We start from the raw sequence: 24,687 nt of genomic DNA, 5'->3' as shown, positions 1-24,687 counted from the left end.
TCTAAATTTAGGTGTATGTTTATCTATACACACACACATGCACACACAAAGTTTTTGTTTGCTTGCTTTTGCTAAATCATTTGGAAGTAAAATGCAAGCACCATGACATTTTACTTATAAATACATCAGTAAGTATCCCCTTTATTACCACAAAGACATTACCACATCTAAGAAAATACCTTAATATTATCTAATATCCAGTCTATATAAAAAATTTTCCAATTATCTCCAAAATGTCTCTTAAGACTGTTTCTCTACAACCAGGATCAGACAAGGTTTACATGTTGCCCTTGGTGTTATGTGTTTAATTTATTTTTTCCCTGTGGCACTGACTTCTTGAAGAGACTAGAATAGTTGCTTTGTAGAATGTTGTTTTATTCTAGATTTGTCTGGAACTTTGCCCTTGTGTTTTCAATATTTTTGATATTTTTGGTTTAAGATTAGCACGTGTTAATATCATCAGAGAAAACAAGAAAATAATTATACAATAATCTTACTTCTAGGATTTTCTCCTGAGATAGTAATCCAAACCAAATGTATATATTCAATCATTGTAACATGATTTACAATATTCAAAAATAATTTTAAAAATCCTACATGTCTAAAAAATAGAAGACAAAGTAGATAAATTATGGCAAATCCATGTGATAGAGTACTATGTAGTCATTAAAATGTTTACAAGATTATAATGGCATGGGAAAATGGACACAATATAATGGTAAATGAAAATAGTACAATACAAAGTTTCACAAACCATGATCACAAATCTACAAATAGATACATTTTTATAAGCACAGAAAAATATTAAAAGTTCTATAAAATGTAATGGCAGTTTATCTATGAATAATATTTATTTATTTTATAATTTTCCATGTTCTTCAAAATTCTATAATACAAATGATATTTTTATAATCAGGATTTATTTAAATATATTTAAAATAAGTTGTGTCTTGGGGCTGGCCCCGTGGCTGAGTGGTTAAGTTCGCGCGCTCTGCTGCAGGCGGCCCAGTGTTTCGTTAGTTCGAATCCTGGGCGCGGACATGGCACTGCTCATCAGACCACGCTGAGGCAGCGTCCCACATGCCACAACTAGAAGAACCCACAACGAAGAATACACAACTATGTACCGGGGGGCTTTGGGGAGAAAAAGGAAAAAATAAAATCTTTAAAAAAAAAAATAAGTTGTGTCTTACTGAACCTAGCTCTGCCTCACTATAATATCATACATTCATTCAACAACATCCACAAATGGCAATTAATTCTGCCTCTCTCTCCATCCTTCCCTCCCCTATTCATTTGTCCTCTAAAGCTTCCTGCTACTACCTGAAGTCCACATTAGTTGGAAACCCTGCCTGCTCACCATCATTGTACACAGTTCCCTCGTAGTCTTTCTCATAAAAGACCCCATGAGGCTGTATGCTGAATGGCTGGGAGGCACGGTTATAGAAGATCACCTGGATGGTGTCACCCACCTCAGCACGGATTACCGGCCCTGGAAAATGGGAAGGACAATGAGAATAAAAACAAGGGTGCCCAGAAAGGACATCCAAATTGGAAAGGAAGAAATCAAATTATCTCTATTTGCATTGATATGATACTATATGTAGAAAAACCCCATGGCCGAGTGGTTAAGTTCATGTGCTCTGCTTTGGCAGCACATAGTTCGCTGGTTAGGATCCTGGGTATGGACCTACGCACCTCTCATCAAGCCACGCTATGGCGGTATCCCACATAGAAGAACTAGAATGACCTACAACAATGTCCTGGGGCTTTGGGGGGAACAAAAAGAGGAAGATTGGCAGTAGATGTTAGCTCAGGGCCAATCTTCCTGAAAAAAAAAAGAAGAAGAAAAAGGGAAGGAAAAAAGAGAAGTGAGAAAGATAGAGAAATCCTTTCCTGGATACACTAAGCAACACATTTTCAATGTAGATGAAACAGCCTTATATTGAAAGAAAATGCCATCTAGGATTTTCATAGCTAGAGAGGAGAAGTCAATGTCTGGCTTCAAAGCTTCAAAGGACAGACTGACTCCCTTGTTAGAAGATAATGCAGCTAGTGGCTTTAAGCTGAAGCCAATGTTCACTTACTGTTCCAAAAATATTAGATCCCTTAAGAATTATGCTAAATCCTACTCTGCCTGTGCTCTATAAATCGAACAACAGAGACTGGATGACAAGACATCTATTTACAACATGGTTTACTGAATATTTTAAGCCCACTGTTAAGAATCACTGCTCAGAAAAAAAAAGATTCCTTTTAAAATATGACTGCTTATTTATAATGCACCTGGTCACTCAAGAGCTCTAATGGAGATGTGCAATGACTTTAATGTTTTCTTGCCTGCTAACACAACGTCCTTTCTGTAGCCCATGGATCAAGGAGTAATTTAGACTATCAAGACATTATTTAAGAAATATATTTTATAAGGCTATAGCTGCCATAGATAGGGATTCCTCTGACAAATCTGGGCAAAGTAAATTGAAAACCTTCTGGAAAGGATGCACCATTCTAGATACCATTAATAACATTCATGATTCATGGGAAGAGGTCAAAATATCAACAGTATCAGGAGTTTGGAAGAAGTTGATTCCAATCTTCTTGGATGACTTTGAGGGGTTCAAGACTTCATTGGAGGAAGTAACTGCAGATGTGGTGGAAACAGCAAGAGAACTAGAATTAGAAGTGGAGCATGAAGATGTGACTGAATTGCTGCAATCTCATGATAAAACTTTAATGGAAGAGGAGTTGTTTCTTACGAATGAGCAAAGAAAGTGGTTTCTTGAGATAGAATCTACTCCTGGTAAAGATGCTCTGGAGGTTGTTGAAACGACAATAGAGGATTTAGAATATTACACCAATTTAGTTGATAATGCAGTGGCAGGGTTTGAGAGGATTGAATCCAATTTTGAAAGAAGTTTTGTGGGTAAAATGCTATCAAACACCATTGCTTGTCACAGAGAAATCATTCAGGAAAGGAAGTGTCAATCAATGAAGTAAACTTCATTGTTGTCTTATTTGTTTAAATTTCTACACCCACACCAGCCTTCACCAACCACCACTCTGATCTGTCAGCAGCCATCAAAATTGAGGCAAGACCATCCACTAGCAAAAAGATTACAACTTGCTGAATGCTCGGATGATGGCTAGCATTTTTTTTTAGCAATAACGTATTTTTTAATTAAGGTTTATAGATTGTGTTTTAGACATAACGGTATTGAACACTTAACAGACTATAATATGGTGTAAACATAACTTTTATATGCACTAGGAAACCAAAAATTTCATGTGACTTTTTTTTATTGCAATATTCACTTTATTGTGGTGGTCTGGAACCAAACCCACAATATCTCCTGGTATGCCTGTATCTGATAAGGAATTAATATCTAGAACATATAGAAAACTCCTAAAACTCAACAACAATGAAATAAAGAACTCAATTAAAGATGGGCAAGGGACTGAATAGATATTTTTCCAAAGAAGATATACAAATGGCCAATAGGCACATAGAAAGATGTTCAACATCACTAGTCAGTAGGGAAATGCAAATCAAAACTACAATGAGATACCTCCTCATACCCATTAGGATGGTGACTATCAAATGAAAAAGAAACAATCATCAGCAAGGATGTGGAGAAATTGGAACCCTTATCCACTGTTGGTGTGAATGTAAAATGGTACAGCCACTGTGGAAATGAGTATGGCAGTTCTTCAAAAAATTTAAAGTAGAATTACCATATGATCCAGCAATTCCACTTCTGTGTATATACCCAAAATAATTGAAAGCATGTCTCGAAGAGATAGTTGTACAGCCATATTCATAGCAGCTTTATTCCCAATAGCTAAAATGTGGAAGCAACCCAAGTGTCCACTGACGGATGAATAGATAAGCAAAACATAGTATATACATACAATGGAATATTATCCAGCCTTAAAAAGAAAGGAAATTCTGCAATATGCTACAACATGGATGAATCTTGAGGATATTATGCTACGTGAAAAGAGCCCGTCACCCAAAGATAAATATTGTATGATTCCACTTATATGAGGTACTTAGAGTAGTCAAAATTATAGAGACAGAAAGAATGGTAGTTGCCAGGGGCTTAAGGGAGCAGAGAATGGGTATTGTTTAACGGGTATAGAGTTTCAGTTTTACAAGATGAAAAGAGTTATGAAGGTGAATGGTGGTGGTGGTTGCACATAATTATGAACATATTTAATACCATTGAACTGTATACTTAAAAACCGTTAAGATGGTAAATTTTATGTTATATGTATTATACCACAATACAAAAAAATGAAGAAAATAAAGAAAGACTGGAGACCTATACTGAACACTAGCTAATGATAGGTCCTTAATATTCACTGCCCACTGTCTTTCCCAAGGTGGGTTTCTTTTTCTTATATCTCCTTATCCAGCTAATTAAAGACTTATTGCCCATGTTCAGATCTCCTAGAAGCAACTGGCACATACCTATGCCCAGAATATGGTCCATTACATTACTTTCGTTTCCCAATTTTTATCCCATCTGATCTATTTTATTTCCTGGCTTCACCAAGTAACTAAACCACACCAAACTTTGATATACTATTTCAATACTGTGCTTTAGATCTTCTGGATACCTTCTCCAAGGCCAGGCTCTAAGCCTTGTTCTGAATTTCTCACCATAGCAAGGATGTCTGCATGTCATGCTAATCTGCTTCTGGTACCATATTGCCAAGAACCTGGACAGTCTTACTGCTTTATATAGCCCTTCAGAAATATACCTAGAGGAGAACTTCTAGAAGTATGATCTGTATAACAGTGCTACCAGAAGACATTCACCAAAAAAATGTTCAGTAGTAAAGTAAGTATGAGAATTGCTACATATTCTATTCCCATTTGGAGATTCGTGATGAACCAATGAAAATCCAATGCCCTCAGAAGCTCTGCAGCAAAGAACACTATTTGACTATGTTTAACCTAGTGTTTTGCAAATGCCTTCAGACCCATAACCCTTTTTCACAAAACACTCACCTCTTGGGACTCAATTTGGAAGATGCTGGTCTAGAGTGTGCCTCTGAGCTACACCCAGGCTCCAGTTCCTAAGTCCCTCCCAGTTCCCTAGCTCCAGTCAATGAATTTCACAAGTTAAAATTTCCTCACCCAGGATTCCAAGATGCTTATCTTCCTCCAGTTGCGCCTTTTCCTGGAATGTCTCATCTTGGAAAGCTTCATATCGGACTTTCCAGTAAGTGCCCCCTATTCGGCTGGAGCTCTTCCGGAAAAATTTATCTGAGCCACTGGCGTATAAGGAGGCAAATGTCACATGATTTAATTATGTTTCAAATAGACTCCCACCTCACCCTTAATCTCATCAAGTTATGGCTCTTGATGCTTAGGAAGCACCTCAGAGATCATCCAGGTTTAACTTCCACCTAGTGAAGCTATCTCCTCTGGCGACACCACTAATAAGTGATACACAGCTTCTGGTTGAGCCTTTCCAAGGTCAGGGAAATCGTTTTCAGAGAAAGCAATTCTTCCTACTGTTGGATAGTTTAAATGATTGGAGTTCTTCTTTATAGTACGCTAAAATCTTCTTTCTTGTAAGTTCCAAACACTGGGACCAGTTCTGCCCTCCAGAGTTAAGTAGCCTTCTATCTATCCTTAATCATCCTCAGGCAGCTGTGATCCTTTCTCCCCTTAATCAAGAATATCCTTCATTCCAAAATAAAAGCTACTAATTTAGCAAGCCTAGCCAGAGATTCTAGAAGCCATGCTGAGATCAAAGTGCCTACTTTCCTATGTTTTTTAGAGATTCATTCCATTATTTCCTGCTAGAAGAACAAACATGATGAGTGTCCCAGGATATTACCCCAGAAAATCTTCTGTGAAAGACCTAGAATCACTAATAGCCCAGTGAATTGGTATAACTTAAGGCCTAAAAACTGATTAGGGCACTAACCTTCTGCTCTATCTTGCCCACATCTGAGTCATGGATGAGACAGGAAAATTTGGAGGAATTTCTCTGAAAGGATGGGTGTGGAATGGCCACAAGGCAGGTTGTTTCCCCTCTTCCTACATTTCTCAGAGTGCTTTTTATGCTCCTGCTTAAATGCTTCCTTCAGACTATGGAAAAGAAAGGAAGTAGCAAGGAGGTAAACATTGGGCAAAATGAAGAAGCGACAAAGAAATGCCATTTCAACTGATCTGGTCCCACCTGGGACTTCTTTTGTGAATGTGGCCTGGGATTATAGCAGGACCAATATCAAACTCTGCTTAGACCCTTTGCTGAGTATATGACATAACCCTACAAGAAGCTTTATAGCTCCCCAAGAGCAAGCTCTCCAGAAGGCAACAGGAATTTGGCTTACAGTTGTGTAATTTAACTCCAGTCAGACAATGATTGTGACTCCCAAGTGAAGTGAGAGATTTCAGAAAGGTAGTAATAGGTGTTTGGGGCTAGGCCTAGGAGTAGGGAGAGGGAGCCCACTGCCTCTTACCTGCCTGGCTCCCTCAAATTCTTCCCAGTATTCCCATCATGCCCCATTGGGCCGTAGTCCCATCGAATCTCATGGGCCTCAATGAAGTACTTCCGGACTTTGCCTGTGAGTAGGTTCAGGGGAGGGTGTGTGGAGCATGACTTGACCGTGTAGAGTGCTTGCATGCCATCTGGAGGAAGAACATCAAGGCTGATCTCCTTCCATGCAACAGATCTTCTGCCCAGAGAACTCACCTTCCTCCTTCTCCTAATGTTTCCCTCTCCCACCCTCTACTAGGCTCTTTAACCTGCCTCCAAATGTGCCACTTCCTCTGGCTCCTCAAGAGCATGACTGGGAGAGAGTGAGCCGAGGTGGGAATTCAAGTACCTCCACCTGCTCAATGCCACTGACTCATTTACCAGGTCCTCATTCTTGCCTCTGCAAAAGGCTTACATTGCAGCGACATCACAGAGCTTGAAGTTAGGATACCTGAATTTAAGTCCAAGCCTTATCACTATCTGTAGGACCTTAGGCAACTCACTTCCTAGATCTGAGGTGTAATCTCTGTTTTGTAAATGAGGAGAATAGAGAAATCTACCACACTGGGCTGGTGGGAGCATCAAGTTAAATAAGAGGAGTAAGTTATTTGTAAAGTTGGAAGCTTCCAAAATAATGGAACATCTTCTATACATGGAGATGAAGCTTCAGATTTGGGACTGTCAGGACAATGTACATCTAAGTAGTGTCTCCAACTGTGGAAGATGTTACATTAAGGCATAGCGGTAATGGATGGTAAATTAGAAATCCAAGGCATGAAGAAGAAGGAGGAAAGGATATTCACTTTTGTTTAATATGGATTATACACCAGGTCCTTTGTCAGATGCTTTACATATGTTATCTCCTTCAATACTCATAACCACCCAATGAAACAGACTTTTAATATCCCCTTTCACAGATGAAGAAAACTGAGGATCATAGAAGTTAAGAAACTTGCACAAGCTAGTCAGTGGTGGTGTTGAGACTTAAACTCCTATCTTTTAACTGCAAATTCTAGTGCTCATTTTCTTCTCTTATATTCACTATCTTGGTCTCGTCACTCCTCTAGTCTCGAAGATTCAAAATCACATCATCTCTCTGAAACCTCATTACAACTTTATGCGGTAGTAATCATTATTGCAATCCTCAGATGAGGAAACAGAGGCTCAGAGAAGTGATACAACTTACCAAAGGTAACTAAGCAACTGCTGAAACCAGGGTTTGAATCCAGGCTTTTCTGGCTTTAAGGCCCATGCTTGTTCCACTATCACACTGTATCCCTAACCTCTATCCACATTCATATGCTTACCCAGGCACATTTGGGACCTAAAAGCAGACCCTGGATGATGGAGCACAGGTAACTGGCCCATGTTGGTTCAAAGCTACCATGGCAAACTCATTATCCCACCAGTCTATAGCTTCTCACCTACTCAAATCCACTTTCACAAATTCACATATCACTTTCCTGATGCCCACATAATTTATCATACATCAAATAATTCTAGAAAGGGAGAGCTAAAGAGGATCTTAGAGACTATTTAGGTCAAATCTCCCATTTTATAAATGTGGCAAATGAGGCCTAGAAATGGGGAGGGACTTTTCCAAAGTCATATGGGGAGTTTTTCACAGAGGTGAGACAACAACTCAAATCTTCTAATCACTTATCTAGTGCTCTTCTCATTGCCTCATATGTTCCTCCTTTCCTATGATGCTCCTCAATTCACCATGCCATTACTTCAACCATTCTCCTTCTGTAAACCAAGCCTTCTATCCCTATTGCTGTTGGGTCCCAACCAGAGTATCACTATTTGCCCACAATACTCCATGATCTCCTGCAGAAGCTTCACTTTTCTTCAACTAATTTCTCCTTCACTCTCTGTTTAATCAGCTCCAGGTCTTAGTTCCTTAGAATTCAGAGCAAAAATTGTAGCTTAAAAGTTCAGTTATCCATTTCTATACCATTTTATGGCATAAATGGGGAAAATGGAAGCCAGAAAGATGTGCTCAAGGTCACCCTGCAAATTAATGGCTGAGCCAGGAAAGAACCTTGCTCCCCAGAATTCTAGTCTAGTGTTTCAATCCTTTATATCTTGCTATCTCACCTGAAAGACCTATCTTATGGCTCCAGGCCAGAAGCCCAGGTTCCTGATGACTATTATTGCCACCTCCCTCCTATACCTCAAGGGTCGGAGATGTTGGATCTCACCTTGCAAGTGACTATTCACTTGACAGCTAATTAACCAGGTGCCAGGTTCCTGGGGCACCATCTCAGCAGTCACAAAGGTGGCTGGAAAGATGTGAGCCACATCAGTGCGGTGGCTTCGGATGGTAAGCACCTGTCCATGGAAGAAAGCTGTGTGGACATCTACTTCATTGCCCATGCCAAACAAGTGCCAGACCACACGCTTCTGTGCACACATACTCAGCTCTGGTACATTCCCAAAGACAAAGCCGTTGATTGCTGCAAAAGAAAATCCAAAGAAAATATCAGCATTAGGAAAGAACAGCACAACAGAAGAAGCCTTACCACCTGACAATAATAATAGGTAACATTTAGATAAAATTTTAAAGAGCACACTGTGCTGACTAAATGCATTATCTCATTTAAATCTCACAAATAGCCCTGGGAAATAAGCAGATATAATTGGTCTCATGTGAAAAATAAAAAAACTAAGGCTCAGAGAGGTAAAGCTACTTCTCTCCCAAGTCTACAAAGCTATTAAGTGGCAGAGCCAAGATTCCAACCTGGCAATCAGAGGAAGCTTTCAAAGGAATGAGGTTTATTTTTGCAAGCTGTTCTTTCCTTTCAGGCCAATTTCCTTCTGAAATTTCCACAGGACAATTGTCAAGTTAGCTAACTAATTATCATGGTTATTACAAGCAATTGATATAAAACCCAAGCCAAATCTGAGCTGTCCAAGCCGTCCCTTACATATTCCCTCAGAGTTTTCACCTCCCCTTGGGACTATCTGGCTTTGTCACCAAAGGTAAGTAAATCACTCTCTTAATTAAACAAAAGCACAATCAATTTGTTGCTATTCCTTAAATCAGTTCTCTGCCCAATGTCTTGGGGCTTTTGTGCCTTTAGTTTATTTTAAATTTAATTAAGATGGTCAATTCCCTTATAGGCAACCATTTTTCTCCACAAAGTGGATAATTCTTCCAGCTTGCATCCCTTTTAGAACAAAGTACCGATCATGTAGTATATGACTTTGGAGTCAATAGCCTGGGCTAGTCCACATTAGGAGGCAAGGCACCTAATGGCAAGTGCACAGCCTATGCAGTCAGACAGATCAGAGTTGGAATTTTAGCCACGCTGCTAAAATTTTATCTGTTCTGTAATCCTGGAGGCTCAGCTTCCTCATAAGTAAAACAGGGAAAGGCCACCTACTACTCCTGGTCCTTATGAAGGTTAAAAAGGACCAGTTATGTGAAAGGACCCAACAAATGCTATGCCCAGTGGAGACCCTCCATCAGTGTTCACTGTCACCGTGTGTCTGCCTCCTCCAGCTCACCATGCATTCTATTGCTTTCCTGAAAGGCCTTATCTTCTTTGTCCACTGAAGCAGGGTCTGAGCAGTAAGCAACAATGTTCTCATCAATATGCCAGCTAAGGTTCTCATCTATCACACTGAAGAGCAGGAAGAAATCATTTTCCACATCCTGCCGCCGAGCAGTGGAATTGGCATCCAGGGTTCCTAGAACAAGTAAGAAAGGTGCCCTTGAGAACCTCCTTTCCTTAGCAACAGTAAGTTGCAAAGGGTATTTGTCAGAAAAGAATGGAAGAGAGGGAGCCTTAATAGTCTGTCAGCAACAGAAAGGCAGATAGAGCCTTCTGCTGCTATTTTCTGTTTCAAAACTCCCAGATAAAACCACAATTCAGTTGAGCCTAGGACTTGAAGATGGGGCACATAGGATCTTGAATAATTCCCTGCCACCATCCATGCCTATGTCTTCAACCCAGGGCCTTAACCTGACCACACTCCTGCAACACTTAGATCTTCAGACCCAGCTATACATTAAACATACCCTGTTTTGAACCAAGTCCACAATCCTCCCCAAATCCTGATGGCTACGCTTTCAATCCTATCCACACTTAAACTCTTACCACACAACTTACTTTTATGTGACTTGACTCCCATGATTACTAATTCAAGTTTTTAAGTGAAATAAGAAAGTAGAAAAGTTTTTCTTTTAAGAAAAAAAGGGTAATGAAATAATAGTTTAAAGGGAGTTTGGCAGGGTTTATTCCTGCTAATAAACAAGGGTGCTGTATTAATGCTCGTCAGGCTGCTGCTCAATATGCAGGTAGTTCAACCATACCGCTCCTTCACCTAGATATCCCAAATTGCATCTCACAGCTCACACTTGGGGCCAGTACCTCTTTTACAGGTGATAAGAGGTCCAATCAGGCCAGTTGCAATATCTCGTGGAGCATCTACATGAGAATGGTAAATCCAGGTGAGGCATGCTGGGTCAGCATCAGTGGGTGCATGGCCTTCTGGAATGGTCCAGTTGTAGATGTGGCTGCCTCCCGGGGGAACAGAATCATCAGCTTTCAACTGACCAGAGGAGCCGTCTGGGTATAGGGAGCCTAAAAAATGAAATTGCACATGCTTAGTCCCAGGGTGAGTGAGAGAGAATATGGAAGATGTATAAGCCAAGAGAGGGCTGACATATGGGACACCGAGGTCCAGTCTTATAGAAGGTAGAGTTCTAAGGTCAAATATAGTGTTTCTCACAGCCTGAAGAGGGCACAGATTCAGGTAATATCTAATCAAAGAACCTTATACCTCACATCAACAATGGGTGGATAGGTGGCGGCCATTGGGTAAGGAGCTGTGGCCATGGAAAGTGCTGCACCATCCAGTAGTGCCCTAGTGTAAAGCTGGTGGCATGGAGGCAAGGGAGAAGACAGAATTTCCTCCCTTCAAGCACTCACTTTGGAAAACAGAAAGCAGACAATCACAAAATTTCAGTCTAAAGGAAACTTAATACTCAATTGGTCCACTTTCCCGTTTTATGGAAAACTGAGGAAAAGTAACTTGTCCAAGGTCATATAGGAAACTAGTAGCCAACTCAGGATGTTCTGACTTCCCTCTCTGTTCTCCTCACTCACTGTTGTGTCATTATTATAGACCATTGAGCCTGGGATAGTGGGAGATACAGTGGAGTAAACTGAACTCTCTCTTAACAAAAAAAAAAAATGGACCTTTTGGAAGACTGTGACACTAGACTAATTGTCCCTTACATTCACAGCACACTCTTCTTTTTCCAAAGCACAAATATGTTATCAAAATGCCATTTGAGTAATTCTTTGTGATAAAAGGCAGATTGAATCTCCACATTCTTAATGAAGAATCTGATGCCCAGAGAGGGGCAGTGATTTACCCAAAGTCACACAGTATATGAATAGCAGAACTGGTAACAGTACCCAGCCATGCTTTTCTGAGGAGAGTCCCTGACACCCCAGATCATAAGGATGAAAAAACTATCCTTGTTCCCAGCGCCTCTCTCTCAGATGGCTATGAATGGAAAGTGATATTTGTTGCAGGCAGGAGAAAGAAACAGTGGGCTGATTTACCTTCTGAGTCCTTCTCATAGAAAACACCATGGGGGTGGATGGTGTAGGGACGAGTGGCAAAATTCTTCAGGTGAATAAGGAGGACATCTCCCACCTCAGCCTGCAACACTGGCCCCAAGAAGCCCAACCAAGCAGGCTGGGTCATTTCATCCATATATGAGCCATCCTTGTATTCCTTGTAGATGGTCTTCTTGTAGCTGCTCCCTATCCGGTTCTTGTCAGGCTTTAGGAAGCTGGAAGCTACTCTGGGAAGGAACGAAAGAGAGAGTTATAATTTTGCCACAATCTTCAAACCTCTGGAGAGTTCCTTTCCAGAGGAGGCCAACCAAAATCATCCATTTTTGTTTAGAGCAAAGCAAGAGGAAATGGGATGTACTAATCAAAACATGAAAGCATTAGATTAGAGTCTAACTGTCAAACAATGGGAAGTATTAAGTTAAAGCGTATGAAATTGCTAATATTTGACCACTTTTAAACTACATAAAAGGCAGTTTCATCCGGTTCAACCAGATATATAGTAATAGGGAGACAACCAACTATGGACTGACTCTTTTTAAGTGATCAACTCCCTGTTCGTGTGGCCTGACTTAGTGCTGTCCTGATATATATGGGTGGTATTATAGCTTAGTGGTTAAGAACACAAGCTCTGGAACCAGGATGGTTTAAGTGCCAACATTGCCACTTCCAAATCTGTAGGATTTTGAGCGAGTTACCTAAATTCTCTGTGCATAATTTCCCCATCTGTAAAACAGAGATAATCACCATAGCAAACTCAGACAGTTGTTACTGGTGACCAAAACAATTAAAATATATAAAGAGCTTAGGGCAGTGCCTGGAAAATGGTAAAAGTTTAATAAATGTTAACTATTACTTCAAAGTATTGGGGCTGAGGGATAACAAAGTTCTCCCTCTAGGACATTTTTAACACAAAGATTCCATGACTCCAAAACTAGATGGATAGGAAGATGGGTTTGTCAAAAAAAAAGAAAGCCAGCTGTTTTTCTTCCTCTAACTCTTCTAGAGAGCTCTGGGATTTTACAGTCAACTTTGGAAAACTTTGAGGCTTTGGAGAGACAAAGTTATTCATGACCACAAAAGATTCTTTAATACATCCATTATTTTTTTCAACAGATGTTTGTGGAGCACTTGCAAGGGTCTAAGATCAAGAAAGATTAATCTTGTGGGATCTGTGAGAGGCATAACGGTGAGAAGAGTACCAGATTTGCATCCACTTTGCCCAGCTTCAAATCCTAGCTCTTTCATTTACTAGCTGTGGGACTTGGGCAAGTCACTTGATCTCATTGAGCCTCAGTTTTCTCATCTATAAGAGGAGATTCATACTCACCTCCTAGAGATTTTGTAAGAATTAGGTGAGATGAAGTATGTACATTTCTAGTATGGTGCCTGTCACAGACAGAGTGTTACATAAGTGATTGCTATCACTGCTATTTGTTTGATTCCAAGGCTTACTTTATTTTTTCACATTTTCACATATCCGAAATCAGTATAGGTCCACGGAACTACCGGGCATAGTTCTACCACACGCATCTTGCAAACACTGTATATGTGTCACTCTTTTTTTAAAAGCTAAACAGTTATTATTAAAACAGCATGTGAATATCATCTTAGAGGCAAGGGAATATAGAATTACCTTTAGGACTCTGAAAATGCTGAGGCACCTCACCATTGGAAAGCAAACTCCATATTGGATACTGGCTCCTGAATCAACTAGCCCTCTTCTCAGGAAATGTGCCACTGCGTGTATGGCCCAGAGGGGTCAGGAACTGGCTGCTACCACACGCTGGGAGAAGGTACTCAAGAGGCTACCTCATGACCTCAAGAGTCTCCCACACAAATTCAACTCTAATTTCATAAGAGATTAAACCTACGTGTCACTGTCGAGAGGCTGATTCGTGATGGCATTCCTTCCCTTGGGAGCATAGTTCCACTGCACATCCTGGATACCTAGGTAGTAGACTCGAGTTGCCCCCTCAGTCAGTTGCGGCCACAAGGGTTGCATGAACAGCAGAGTCCAGAGGAGGTGGCCTGACTCCATGCCCCACATTACTCTGGGAAACAGGCAAATGAATAGCTTCTGGTATGGAAGAAAGAGAACAAAAGGTCTTTGCACATGTCTGCAAAACTAAAGAGGCAAGAACCAGACCCATAGACTGTGAAAGCAGAAACCAATTAGCCCAGAATCTCTACCTTACCTGATTCCTTTCAGTTCAACAAACGTTCGATGATTTCTATACATTGGACTTTGGAGAGCAATGTTAAAAATTACTTGTACTGGTAATTATGTATCACTTCTTTCAGAAGAGAAATCTGGATCCAGTTCCTTCAGCAGTGTCGAAGGAAGAATGTATTCTGGCTCAAGAATCAAGAAACAGGCACCAGAAGCCTGATTGGGTCACTGACTCACTCGATACCTGAATTAAATCACTAACTCTCCCTGCACCTCTGTTTTCATTGTTGCCACTCTTCATCCAACTCTTTGTATTGTGTTTAAAAACAAATGAGAATTCACCAAAAGACATTTACTAGACTGTTCATAGACCCAGAAAGAAAACAGCCAACATGTCCATGAACACTAGAATGAATAAATTGTATTTTATCTATACAATAGATTCTATTTGACAAGCATAATGAAGAAACTACAATTACACATGCAAATATGGATGCCTGTCACAAATGTAACGTTGCAGAAAGAAACCATACACAAAAGAGTACATCCTGTATGATTTCATTTATATAAAGTACAAAATCAGACAAAACTAATATACGCTATTATAAGCCAGGATGGTGTTTACCTTTGAGATAGGGATCAATGACTGAGAAGGGAAGAGGAGGAAGGCTTCTAGGTAGTGTTCTGTTTCTTGACCTACATACTGGTTACACAGATGTGTTCAGTTTGTGAAAATACATTGAGCTATGAACTTAGCATCTGTGTGCTTTTCTGTATGTTTGTTATACTTCAAAAGGAGTGAAAATTGAAACAAAACAAATGAGAATATATGAGGGAAATATGATTAACTTCTCAGCAGTAATGTTTTCTGCTGGATCTCTGCTATGCACAAATCCAATTCATGGGTCCGATCCTGAGTTAGAGTCAGAACTGAACCTCCATTCCTCTCATTCAGCCAGGAGGTTAGATTCCTGGGGCTGGAATGAAGCACTCAGTCATACCACATACAGCTACAGTAAAACCCAGAAACACAAACAATATAACATAAACACACATATACACGCACTCACATCCACATAGGTGCATGCAGTCTTATCTAAAAGCAGAGATGCACACACTTGCATCCATACACAGAACCACACTTAGAGACTTTCAGAATAACAATAATAATACATCAATATTCATTGTGTGTGCACAGTATGCCAAAAAGTTTTCTGTGTTTTACGTAGATTAAATAATTTAATCCTCACAATGACACTATGAAGCAGATGCAATTATTATCCCCATATTATAGGAGAAACTGCAGAACAGAGGTGTAAAGTAATTTGCCCAAGGACATCTAGGTAACAATCAGTAGAGTTCGGCTATGAGCCCAAAAAGTATGCCTTCAGTGTCTATGTTCTTAATCACCACACTATACAACCTTCCGCAAAACATACTTGCAGGCTCACATGTATATACACAGAAAACGTGCCTTAGAACCCTCAACAGGGAGAGAGTGTCCTTGGTTCAATGGAAGTCTGAATGCATCACGGACCTCCTTCAACCTTTCTTCTCATAGAGGTGCCAGCAAGGCCATTGTGTCTTACAGTCACTTACTTAGAGAGAAAACAGACCCAGGTAAGAGTTTTATAATTGGAAAAACCAATGGTAAACTTGGAAATATTCCCAGCCAGGAGAAACTGGTGCCAACCTTCAGCACAAAATGAACAAGTATTCAAAGTGGTGACTGATGCCCAAAAGGGCTAGACAGTAGGATCTGGGAAAAAAATTATACCTAGCACTTTCCACTTTACAGTATGTTTTTCATATCTGCCATCTTATTTAATTCTCAAACTCTTGTGATATAAGGATTGTTTTCCCCAGTTTGCATGCAGGGCACAAGCTTGAGAATCAGATTCACTAAATGAATCCTGGCTCCACTTTTCCTAGCTGTGTAACTTTATAAAATGCTTCACTTGGCTAGCTATAGTGGTTTTATCTTTGAAATGGAATTAATACTATTAACTACATCTCAGAGTAGTTGTGAGTATTAAATGAATTAAGATCTTTAAGTACATAGAATACAAATAAGTGCACAAGTACATAATCAGAAAGTATTAGTGGTTATTATGATTACAGATGATGAGATAGATTTAGAAATGAAACAGAACTTTAACATTTTATGGATAGCTACAACATGCACACACTCATAAGTTCCTGTATACAGTAATACACACTAAGCACGCAGGCATATGTATATGACTGAGATTAGTCTCCTTGGAAGAAACATTATATAATGAAAGGAACCAGAACTTTTGAGTCAGATAAACTTAGGTTTGAGTACTGTTTTCAGCTGTGTTAGAATGAGATAGCATTAGGGACCTAGTAGGCACCTGATAAGTACTAGTTTTCTTTCCTTCTAATCACTGACAATTTTTTTCTTCCCAAAGCTATATTTGTTGTTACTATTGTTGTAATTATTTTTAGTTAGGTTTTATCATAGACTGAAAGAACAAAAGAGAGGGAAAACCCATAAAACTTCTTTAGAATCATTTGGATATTTCATGGTAAAATTGACAGACTTCAGACCCTGGGAAAAATAGGTTCTAGTATTGGATTCATCATTTTTTAGTCATATGACATCCCGCAAGTCCCCTAATTTCCTGACTCTCAGTTTCCTTTTCTCTTAAATGGAGATAATCTCTGCTTTGGGATCCTCATTAGTTTGCTATGAAGATCAAATGAAATGAAGGATGTGAAAGTCTTATGTCGACTTTTCACTTGAGCAGGGCTATTTTCTCTCAGCTGAGCCCACGGGAGGAAGTTTTAGAGAAAGGTCAGACTGATGAGGTAAAATAAAATGGAAAGATAAAAAGGGAAATGAAATAGGTAAAATGAGCAAGAGTCCTGGGAGAAAGTAAAAAAGGAGGGCAGAAGGAAGAGGCACTCAAAAGAGGGGGAAGAGAGAGAGAGAGAGCAAGAGAGAGAGAGAGATTGACTGAGAGAGAGAATTTCTGGGCTACTTGGAATTATACACAATTTAGTTAATACACATTGAGACTAGCCCAGGGAGAAGGTCAGATAACATCAAGTCAAGCCTCCCCTACCTTTACCTTACCTTACTGACATCCCAGTGTCACCTGGGCCTGGTCTCCATCATCTCTAACAATTTGCATCACTGTTTTTCCTGGAACTTACAAGTTGTTTCTTTAATGTGACAGTGCTTTCTTCTCACCCTCCATCTCTCTTTCTGAGTTGGATTAGACTGAGCTGGACTGGCTTATCCTGGACAAAGTATCACTCAACTGAACACAGGAATACTGAGCTATCCTTGGGGTGTCTCCAATCTCAGCAGCCTTCCTAATAGAAATCTCCTTCAAGGTTGACCTTTTGGTCCTCTGCTTTCTTAATGTTTTGTGACTCTTTCTTCACCCTGTGACTCAAAATAGGTCCCAGATAGAGATTTTCTCACCTTTGGTGGGTATAGGCCTTTTTTGCTGAGAGGGAAAATAAAGAGGGTGTTGAAAGCCTTAAAGGGTTCCAGATAGTACAAGGACAATTTATATTATTCTTTAACCATTATCATATATCTCAGCATGTCAGAGGTAGGGAAATCAAGGCCCAGCGAGGAAGGAACTCACCTGAAGTCCTGAGAGCTAGTACCAGAACCTAAGGCTCCTGATCCCCCAGCCTGACAATCATGTCCATCATATCATTGCCATACCAGTCCTGGGACAATATGGTTTATCCACATAACTTGCATTTGTATTAAGGAGGCTGTTTTACTTCTTCACACCCAAGTTGTGGTATCATAGAAACCAGACTTATTTGAAATTAGAAGACCTGGATTCAAATCCTGTATCTTGCCTGTAATAGCTGTGTGACATTTCAAAGTCGCTTTTACCTATTTGAACCTCAGTTTTCTCACCCAAAAATCAGGATGATATTTATCTCACAGAATTGTTTTGAGGTTCAAACAGAATAATCAAAATATGAGCCTCCAGCAAAAGGCTTGGGATACAATAGATGCTCAGTAAAAAACTAAATACCTTATAGATTCGTACATTCATAAAGACCTTTAGAAACCATCTTTTTAAATCCTTGATGTAACACATAGAAAACAGAGGCCGCATAGGTGAAGGAATTTGTCAAAGCCAAGCACCAGTTGCTGGCAAAGCCAGAATTTGAAACCATGTTTTCTAAAATATTTCTGCCATTTAGACAGTAAGTGTGAAAAATAATTTCGACTTTAAGCTGCTGGCTTAGTTCAGCTATCATTTATTGGCTTAATCTCTGCCAATCTGGATCTCAAAATATGAAACCAAGTGGTTGTTTTTAAGTGTTTGAGCCTTCCATTTATGTAGTCTTCAGATCAACCACCTCAATAAATCCCTCAACCTGTGAGACAGAAGATGAGCACACTATTTCAACAGGAAATTTAACTACTCTCTACAATGTCAGGATTGTCCCCTGAAACAGTCAAGCCAGTGTGGTCCTGGCCATTTTGGAGAGAAGAACAAAAGGAACATTGTCCACTTTAACTTCTCTGCACACCCAGCCAAGTTTCCTCTAACTTCTCAGCCACTGATTTTATCACCCAGTCACCAAGGACTCACCTAAACCCAACTGAATAAAGGATTTTGCAAAGAAAGGGAGATGTGATAGGGTTTGGAAAGAGAGGAAAGAAAGCTTACCTTCGCTAGAGAAAACCTTTCCATATTCATGTCAGCAACCTAGTGATGCTGAGCTGCAGACCCCAGCATGAGTCTGCTAGTCCTGCTCAGTCAGTATCCTGAGTTACAGGGCTTTTCTTTTAAATTAAGTCAGGGACTCCAATCTGGCTGATGTTACTGGGGTGGGGTGAATGCAGGAGGGGGAAATGCGGGGTGCTCTCTTTTCCAGAAGCTAAACTACTGAAAGGTCTTGTTCCAGACAGTTTTGTACAAAACCTGGGATGTTTCTTTGACCACATCCAGGTGTTTTCCAAATCCTGGTTAGGATCTCAGGAGGAATTACAAGGAAGTGGGATGCTTTTCTCATATCACAGCTTGCTAGTTGGTCTTTGTTGACAGAGGGAGGAGAATGCACTCTCAGTGTGGCCAGTCAAAACTCACAGATGGATTCCAACAGCCCCATTTAAGAAATGGGGCCCTTTGCAAGAGTTACGAGATGTGGGAAGAGCACCCATCCCCACCACATTTTTCTCTTCTTGCTGTAAAGCAGTTATCAGCCCTGCCTGGTATTCTGAGGTAATAGTTGCTTGGTAAAAGAGAAAAATTAAACTGATAATAAAACAAATAGCTTTCTACATGTCTGGCCCTATATTATCCACTTTATACGCACTCTTTCAATTAAATCTCATGATTATCTTGTGAAATGAATACTCTAATTCTCCTTATTTTACAACCAAAGTAAACCAGGCCCTGAGAAGAAAGGTAACTTGTTCTCGGTCATACAATTAGGAAGTAAAAGAAAGGGAAATTTTACTAGGTCTGTCTAGACTCTTAGCTACTATGCTACCACACTGTGCAGCTTAGAGGAGAAACACAGAGAGCCCTTTTGAGATGAGGGCAGTGACTTCACAATTATCGAGTGCCTGCTGTCCACCAGTCACTGCTAGATTTTTTTATATTAGTTAACTCTGCCTCTGCCATTTCTAGCAGCTCCTAGGGTAAAACCCCAGGGCTGTATTACCAATGTCTTCCATTGAGGAGACCAGATGTAGCTAAAAGATAGCCTGGATCAACATAACTTAATACCCTAAAAACTAAGAAGACTCAGAATAATTGGAAATATTAAATTAAAAAAAAAAAAGCTAAACTGAAAAAAAAATCAAAATGCGCACTAAATTTCTAGATTAACCGGGGTATGGATTTGTTTAAAACCAAAGGCCATCTTTGTTCCTGGTAGAAAAAGAGGGTAGTAGAAAATCACAGGCCTGGGCCAATTGACCTAAGTTTCAGCCCCAGCTTGCCCTGGCAGTAATCAGCTGTGTGGCTTTGGTCCAGGCCCTTCTCTTCACTGAGCCTCAGCCTTTCCATTTGTACAATGAGGGCCTTGAACTAAATATGGATCCTCCCAGCTCTGTAAATTTACATATCTAGGATTCCATGAAAAATGCACGTTCTTGATACTAAGAGTAAAAGAGAAAAAGTTTCAAAGTATAAGGAAAGAATAGATGCAGAGTAATTGGTGGAGAAAAGGTAGAGAACTCTGTATCTCTTTGGAAAGGATTGCATCTATTCACCAGATCCAGGTATAGGAAAGAAATAGTTTATGATGGCGGTTCTACCGCCTAGTATTCTTACTTTATGATGAGGAGATCTTGGCTAGGAACAGCTGCTGTTCTTCAGGTAGGATCAACACATTTTTCTCTCCTGGATTTAAAGTGTCTGGAGCAGGGTCCAGGGAGGAAGACTCAAAGACTGAGCTAGTGGACAAAGTCTGGGTCATAAACCACTGAAGGTACTTAAGGGTGCCTAGACACTTAGGAGCTGTCCTCACAAACTGCACCCCAGGCCAAGCAAAGTAGAAGTACCAGTAGGGAGAAGCAATGAGCCACCAGCCTTAGCTCCCTCAGAAATGCTCAGTGATCAAGAGAAGCTGGATCAGGTCACAGCAGTCCCTGCAGTTATCTGCCTCTTCCCCCACTTGGCACATATGCAGACCTTGAACCTAGAAGGGGAAGTTGGGGACCAAACCTATTAAGCTAGGGCCCAAGTCCAGGCTCTAAGGCATTTATGACAGGGAGGGGATGGGATAAGGCCTCTGCTCTGACTCATGAAAGACAACAAGAAACAGGTCATATAGATGTACTTGAGTCAACACAGTGAAGGCTGCCAGAGGCCAGTTAGGCCAGGTTTCTGAGCTGGCATTATTCATTCAGCAATTCACTAAGAGGGCTCATAGTGCCTACTCCTTCTGCAAATCCTGGGAATAGTTCTGGTGCCTTTCCGCAGACGTGACCTAAAAAAAGTTTAAGTTGATACCTATAGACTGGGGATTGGTAAATTATTTCAGTAAAGGGCCAGTTAATACATATTTTATTTGTAAAACATATAGCCTCTGTCTGTCACAACTACTAAAATAGGCCATTGTAGCATGCTCAGCATATCTATGTACCAATAAAACTTAATTTACAAAAACAAGCAGCAGGACAGATTTGACCCAGGAGCTGTAGTTTGAAAACCACTACTACAGACTGTTTTGCAATATAGAGGTTTGCAATATGTCAAAATTATTAAGACTGTGGAAACTAGAATCAGACATCCTGGATTGAAATCCCAACTCTGCCACTTCCTGATTCTGTGACCTTGGAAAAGTCATTGAATACATCTAAAGTTCAGTTTTGCCTCTGTAAAATGGGGACAATAATAGTACCTACTTCATAAGTCTGGTATGAGGACTGAAATAGAATTATACATATGAAGTATTTAACACAGTGATCAGCACATAACAAATGCCCAAAAAGGAATTATCATTTTTAAATGCTCAATAAAGAAATAAATCTGAATTCTTCTTTTCTCATTCTTGGAAAAAAAAGTTCTATTAATTCATGGAGAAAAGAAAGAATATTTCAAGAATCCTGGCTTCAAGTTCTAGTTACACTACCAAAGAAAACAGAGTGATCCTGAAAAAGTCATTTTGCTGTTAAGGAACTCAGTTCGCTCACCTGTAAAGTGGAGAAGATGGACTAGATTTGTCATTTTTCAAAATTACTTTTGCTGGCAGAACTATTTCCCCCAACAGAATCTTACAGTAAACACACACTATCTATGGAAGATAAAAGTGGAGCTCTTCTGGTAAGGTTAGGAGAGAGAAAGGAAATGGGCAGGGCTTGGAGGTGCACAGGGACCTGCCCACTTGTACGCATCCCTACCCAGACAACATGGTTAAACTTGGAGCACCAGCAAAGAACTTTGATAGCACTGAAAGCCAATTTGAGAAGCACAAGACCAGAATGTGCTTAACAGTCCTTCAAATCTTAAATTCTGTTTTCACTAACCCATCCTTTCACTTTTTCATTTACTCAGTCAATATTTCCAGGTTACCTGTGTATGGGTAATCACAAGGGCATGGCCCTGGGATGGGTACAAAGATGAAGGGATCACAGAGACCCTCATGTTAGGGGCAACACTATCTAGCGTGAGAAGCATGGAATTTGGAGTCAGAAAGACCAGGGTTTTTATTCTGGCTGGCTCCTTCTGAGCTGTGTAACCTTGGGCAAGTCACTTAATGTTTCTGAACCTCTAGTTCCTCATCTGTAAAATAGAAACAGTAATACTTCCATGATTGGAATATTTTGAGGATTAAATAAGCTGGCATTTGTATGAATCTTTAGCACAGTGTTCAACACCTTAGCGCTTTCTCTGCTGTGTCCCCCACAATGAAATTTAGTGGCAGCCTTAAATGCCTGGTGAAAATAAAAAGCCATGGGCAGTGCCCTGGCATAGCCAGTCTCCATGCTTTATCTCAGGACTCTCTAATGAGCTTGCCCTTAGCAGTTTTTAAAAGGAAGGCCTCTTGGAAAAGTTGGAGGGGTACAAGGAGGAAGGAGTTGTGCCCTAGAGATCACTCCTCTGAAGCCACTGCCCTCCCTTTCTATTCCCCACTAACACTTCTGACCAGCAGGCTCCATCATGCTTTAAAAGGAATGATCTACACTGCTGTGATATATGACTGTCCTGGGCTCCCTTGGGGGACATTGTCTAGTTCTTGAACTCTGGGTCTTGAATTCTACTTGCTGATTTCTTGAGCCCTCCAAGACAGTGGATCTCACACTTCAGCATGCACCAGAATCCCTTGGAAGATTTGTTAAAATACTGAGTTTATGCCTCAGTAAATCTGGGGTGAAGCCCGATAATTTGCATGTCTGACAAGTTCCCAGGTGATGCAAAAGCTGCTGGTCTAAGGACTGCACTTTGAGGACCACTGTTCGAGGCTAAGGGACTCGCGCTGAAGCTCACACCTTGTCGGCTAATTTGCATCTGCAGACTGATCCTTGAGATCTTGACACCTCTGGTCTTTAGGTATCCAATCTTCAGCTCCAGGTCAAAAGTATTTTTCCTTCAGCCTCTTGGGACCTCATTCATGTGGAGTCTCCCTGAGTATCCTCCCAACACCTATTTGCCGACTCCCTTTGCCCCAGACCCTTCCTGCCTGCTTGGGTGAACCTCCCATTCCCCTCCATGCTCTGTTAACGTGTCTTGTTTTCCTGCTACCTTCCTTGAACAGCTTTATAAATGGCATCAGCTCCTCCTTCCAACTCTTCTCTACATTCTCATGTGGCTTCCTGATTGTGAACTCTGGGCACAAGCAGTCCTGGTTTGAATCTTGGCTCTGCCTGTCCCTAAAGTGTATGATCTTGGGAAAGTCATTCGAGTTCTCCAAGCCTCAATTCATTATCTGTAAAATCAGGCTGTGAAAATAAAATGGAAGAAAGTCTGTAAAAAAGCTTCATGCAGGATCTGTCACAAAGTGAGTGATCAGTAAATGCTAGCCTCTTTTTCCTTACTTCCTCTATTTTCCTCACACCCGCCTACCCTCCACCCCACTACTAAGGAGCTGGCAACAAACAAGAAAGATAAACAATGCAGGAGTAAAGTTTTTCATTAGTATAAAAGGACATGGTAAGTGAGTGAAGGCAGGTCCATACAAAGTGATATAACAATTAAGAGAACAGAGAGGCCATTTTCAATGGGTTGGAGTCAGGATAAAGTTCATAAATGACTGAATGACATCACTTTTCCTCCCACTCCTATTTCTCGAGCCAGAAACATGAATATCATCCAAGATTTCTACCTTCTGTCTCACTCTCCACATCCTTTCCTTCAGCAAATCCTGTCATATTCATATTCTAAATATCTTTGGAATCCACCCGCTTCTCTCCATCTCCATCACTATAGCCTTGCTCTGAGCCATGCTCATGTCTTAATTGGATTACGGTAATAACCTCCTCATTATGTTTTTTGTCTTCATTCTTGCCCCCCACAATCCAATCTTCAAATAACAGCCAAAGCTATTTTTCCCCAAACGCAAAGGTGATTGCATCTCTCCCTTACTTAAAACCCTCCAGCGGTGTTGCCTTATTGACTGAAACTGGAGTAATACAGAGATACGCAGGGCCCTTGGGGAAGGATGACATTTAAACTGGTGAAATGTTCCGTGTGTGTGTGTGTGTGAATGCACATATGGAAATATCTCCAAGATATATCATTAAGTAAAAGGTAAGGCACAGAACAGTATCTTGTATTTGTTTCACACACACACGCATACTTAAATGTATATACTTATACATGAGGATAAGGAATTTTTCTTCTGGAAATCATCACAAAAATATTTTTAACAGTGGTTTCCTTTAGGGAGAGAGACCTGGTTGGAGAGGAAGGTGACTTATTTTTCATTTTGAACTGTTTGAATTTTCAAGCCTCATATATTA

The 24,687-nt window shown here is 40.4% G+C and overlaps 1 protein-coding gene across 1 annotated transcript in view; it reads right to left on the bottom strand.

The window, feature by feature from the left end:
* Positions 1–20,860, bottom strand: part of HEPH (hephaestin) — a 114,965-nt gene extending 94,105 nt beyond the window's left edge. Inside the window, exons 1-9 of the mRNA XM_023633451.2 lie at positions 20,558–20,860; positions 13,969–14,174; positions 12,080–12,324; positions 10,877–11,089; positions 10,011–10,193; positions 8,702–8,956; positions 6,481–6,649; positions 5,144–5,280; positions 1,361–1,492 (exon numbers count right to left, since the gene is read on the bottom strand). Coding sequence (XP_023489219.2) covers positions 1,361–1,492; positions 5,144–5,280; positions 6,481–6,649; positions 8,702–8,956; positions 10,011–10,193; positions 10,877–11,089; positions 12,080–12,324; positions 13,969–14,144 — 1,510 coding nt within the window. The 5' untranslated portion in view covers positions 14,145–14,174; positions 20,558–20,860. The remainder of the gene's footprint in view (positions 1–1,360; positions 1,493–5,143; positions 5,281–6,480; positions 6,650–8,701; positions 8,957–10,010; positions 10,194–10,876; positions 11,090–12,079; positions 12,325–13,968; positions 14,175–20,557) is intronic.
* Between the last annotated feature and the right edge of the window lie 3,827 nt (positions 20,861–24,687).

The sequence above is a fragment of the Equus caballus genome, chromosome X (genome assembly GCF_041296265.1).
Source record: "Equus caballus isolate H_3958 breed thoroughbred chromosome X, TB-T2T, whole genome shotgun sequence".
NCBI classification, from domain to species: Eukaryota; Metazoa; Chordata; class Mammalia; order Perissodactyla; family Equidae; genus Equus; species Equus caballus.
Note: the sequence above shows the minus strand (reverse complement) of the source record. Positions and strands in the feature narration are given on the sequence as shown.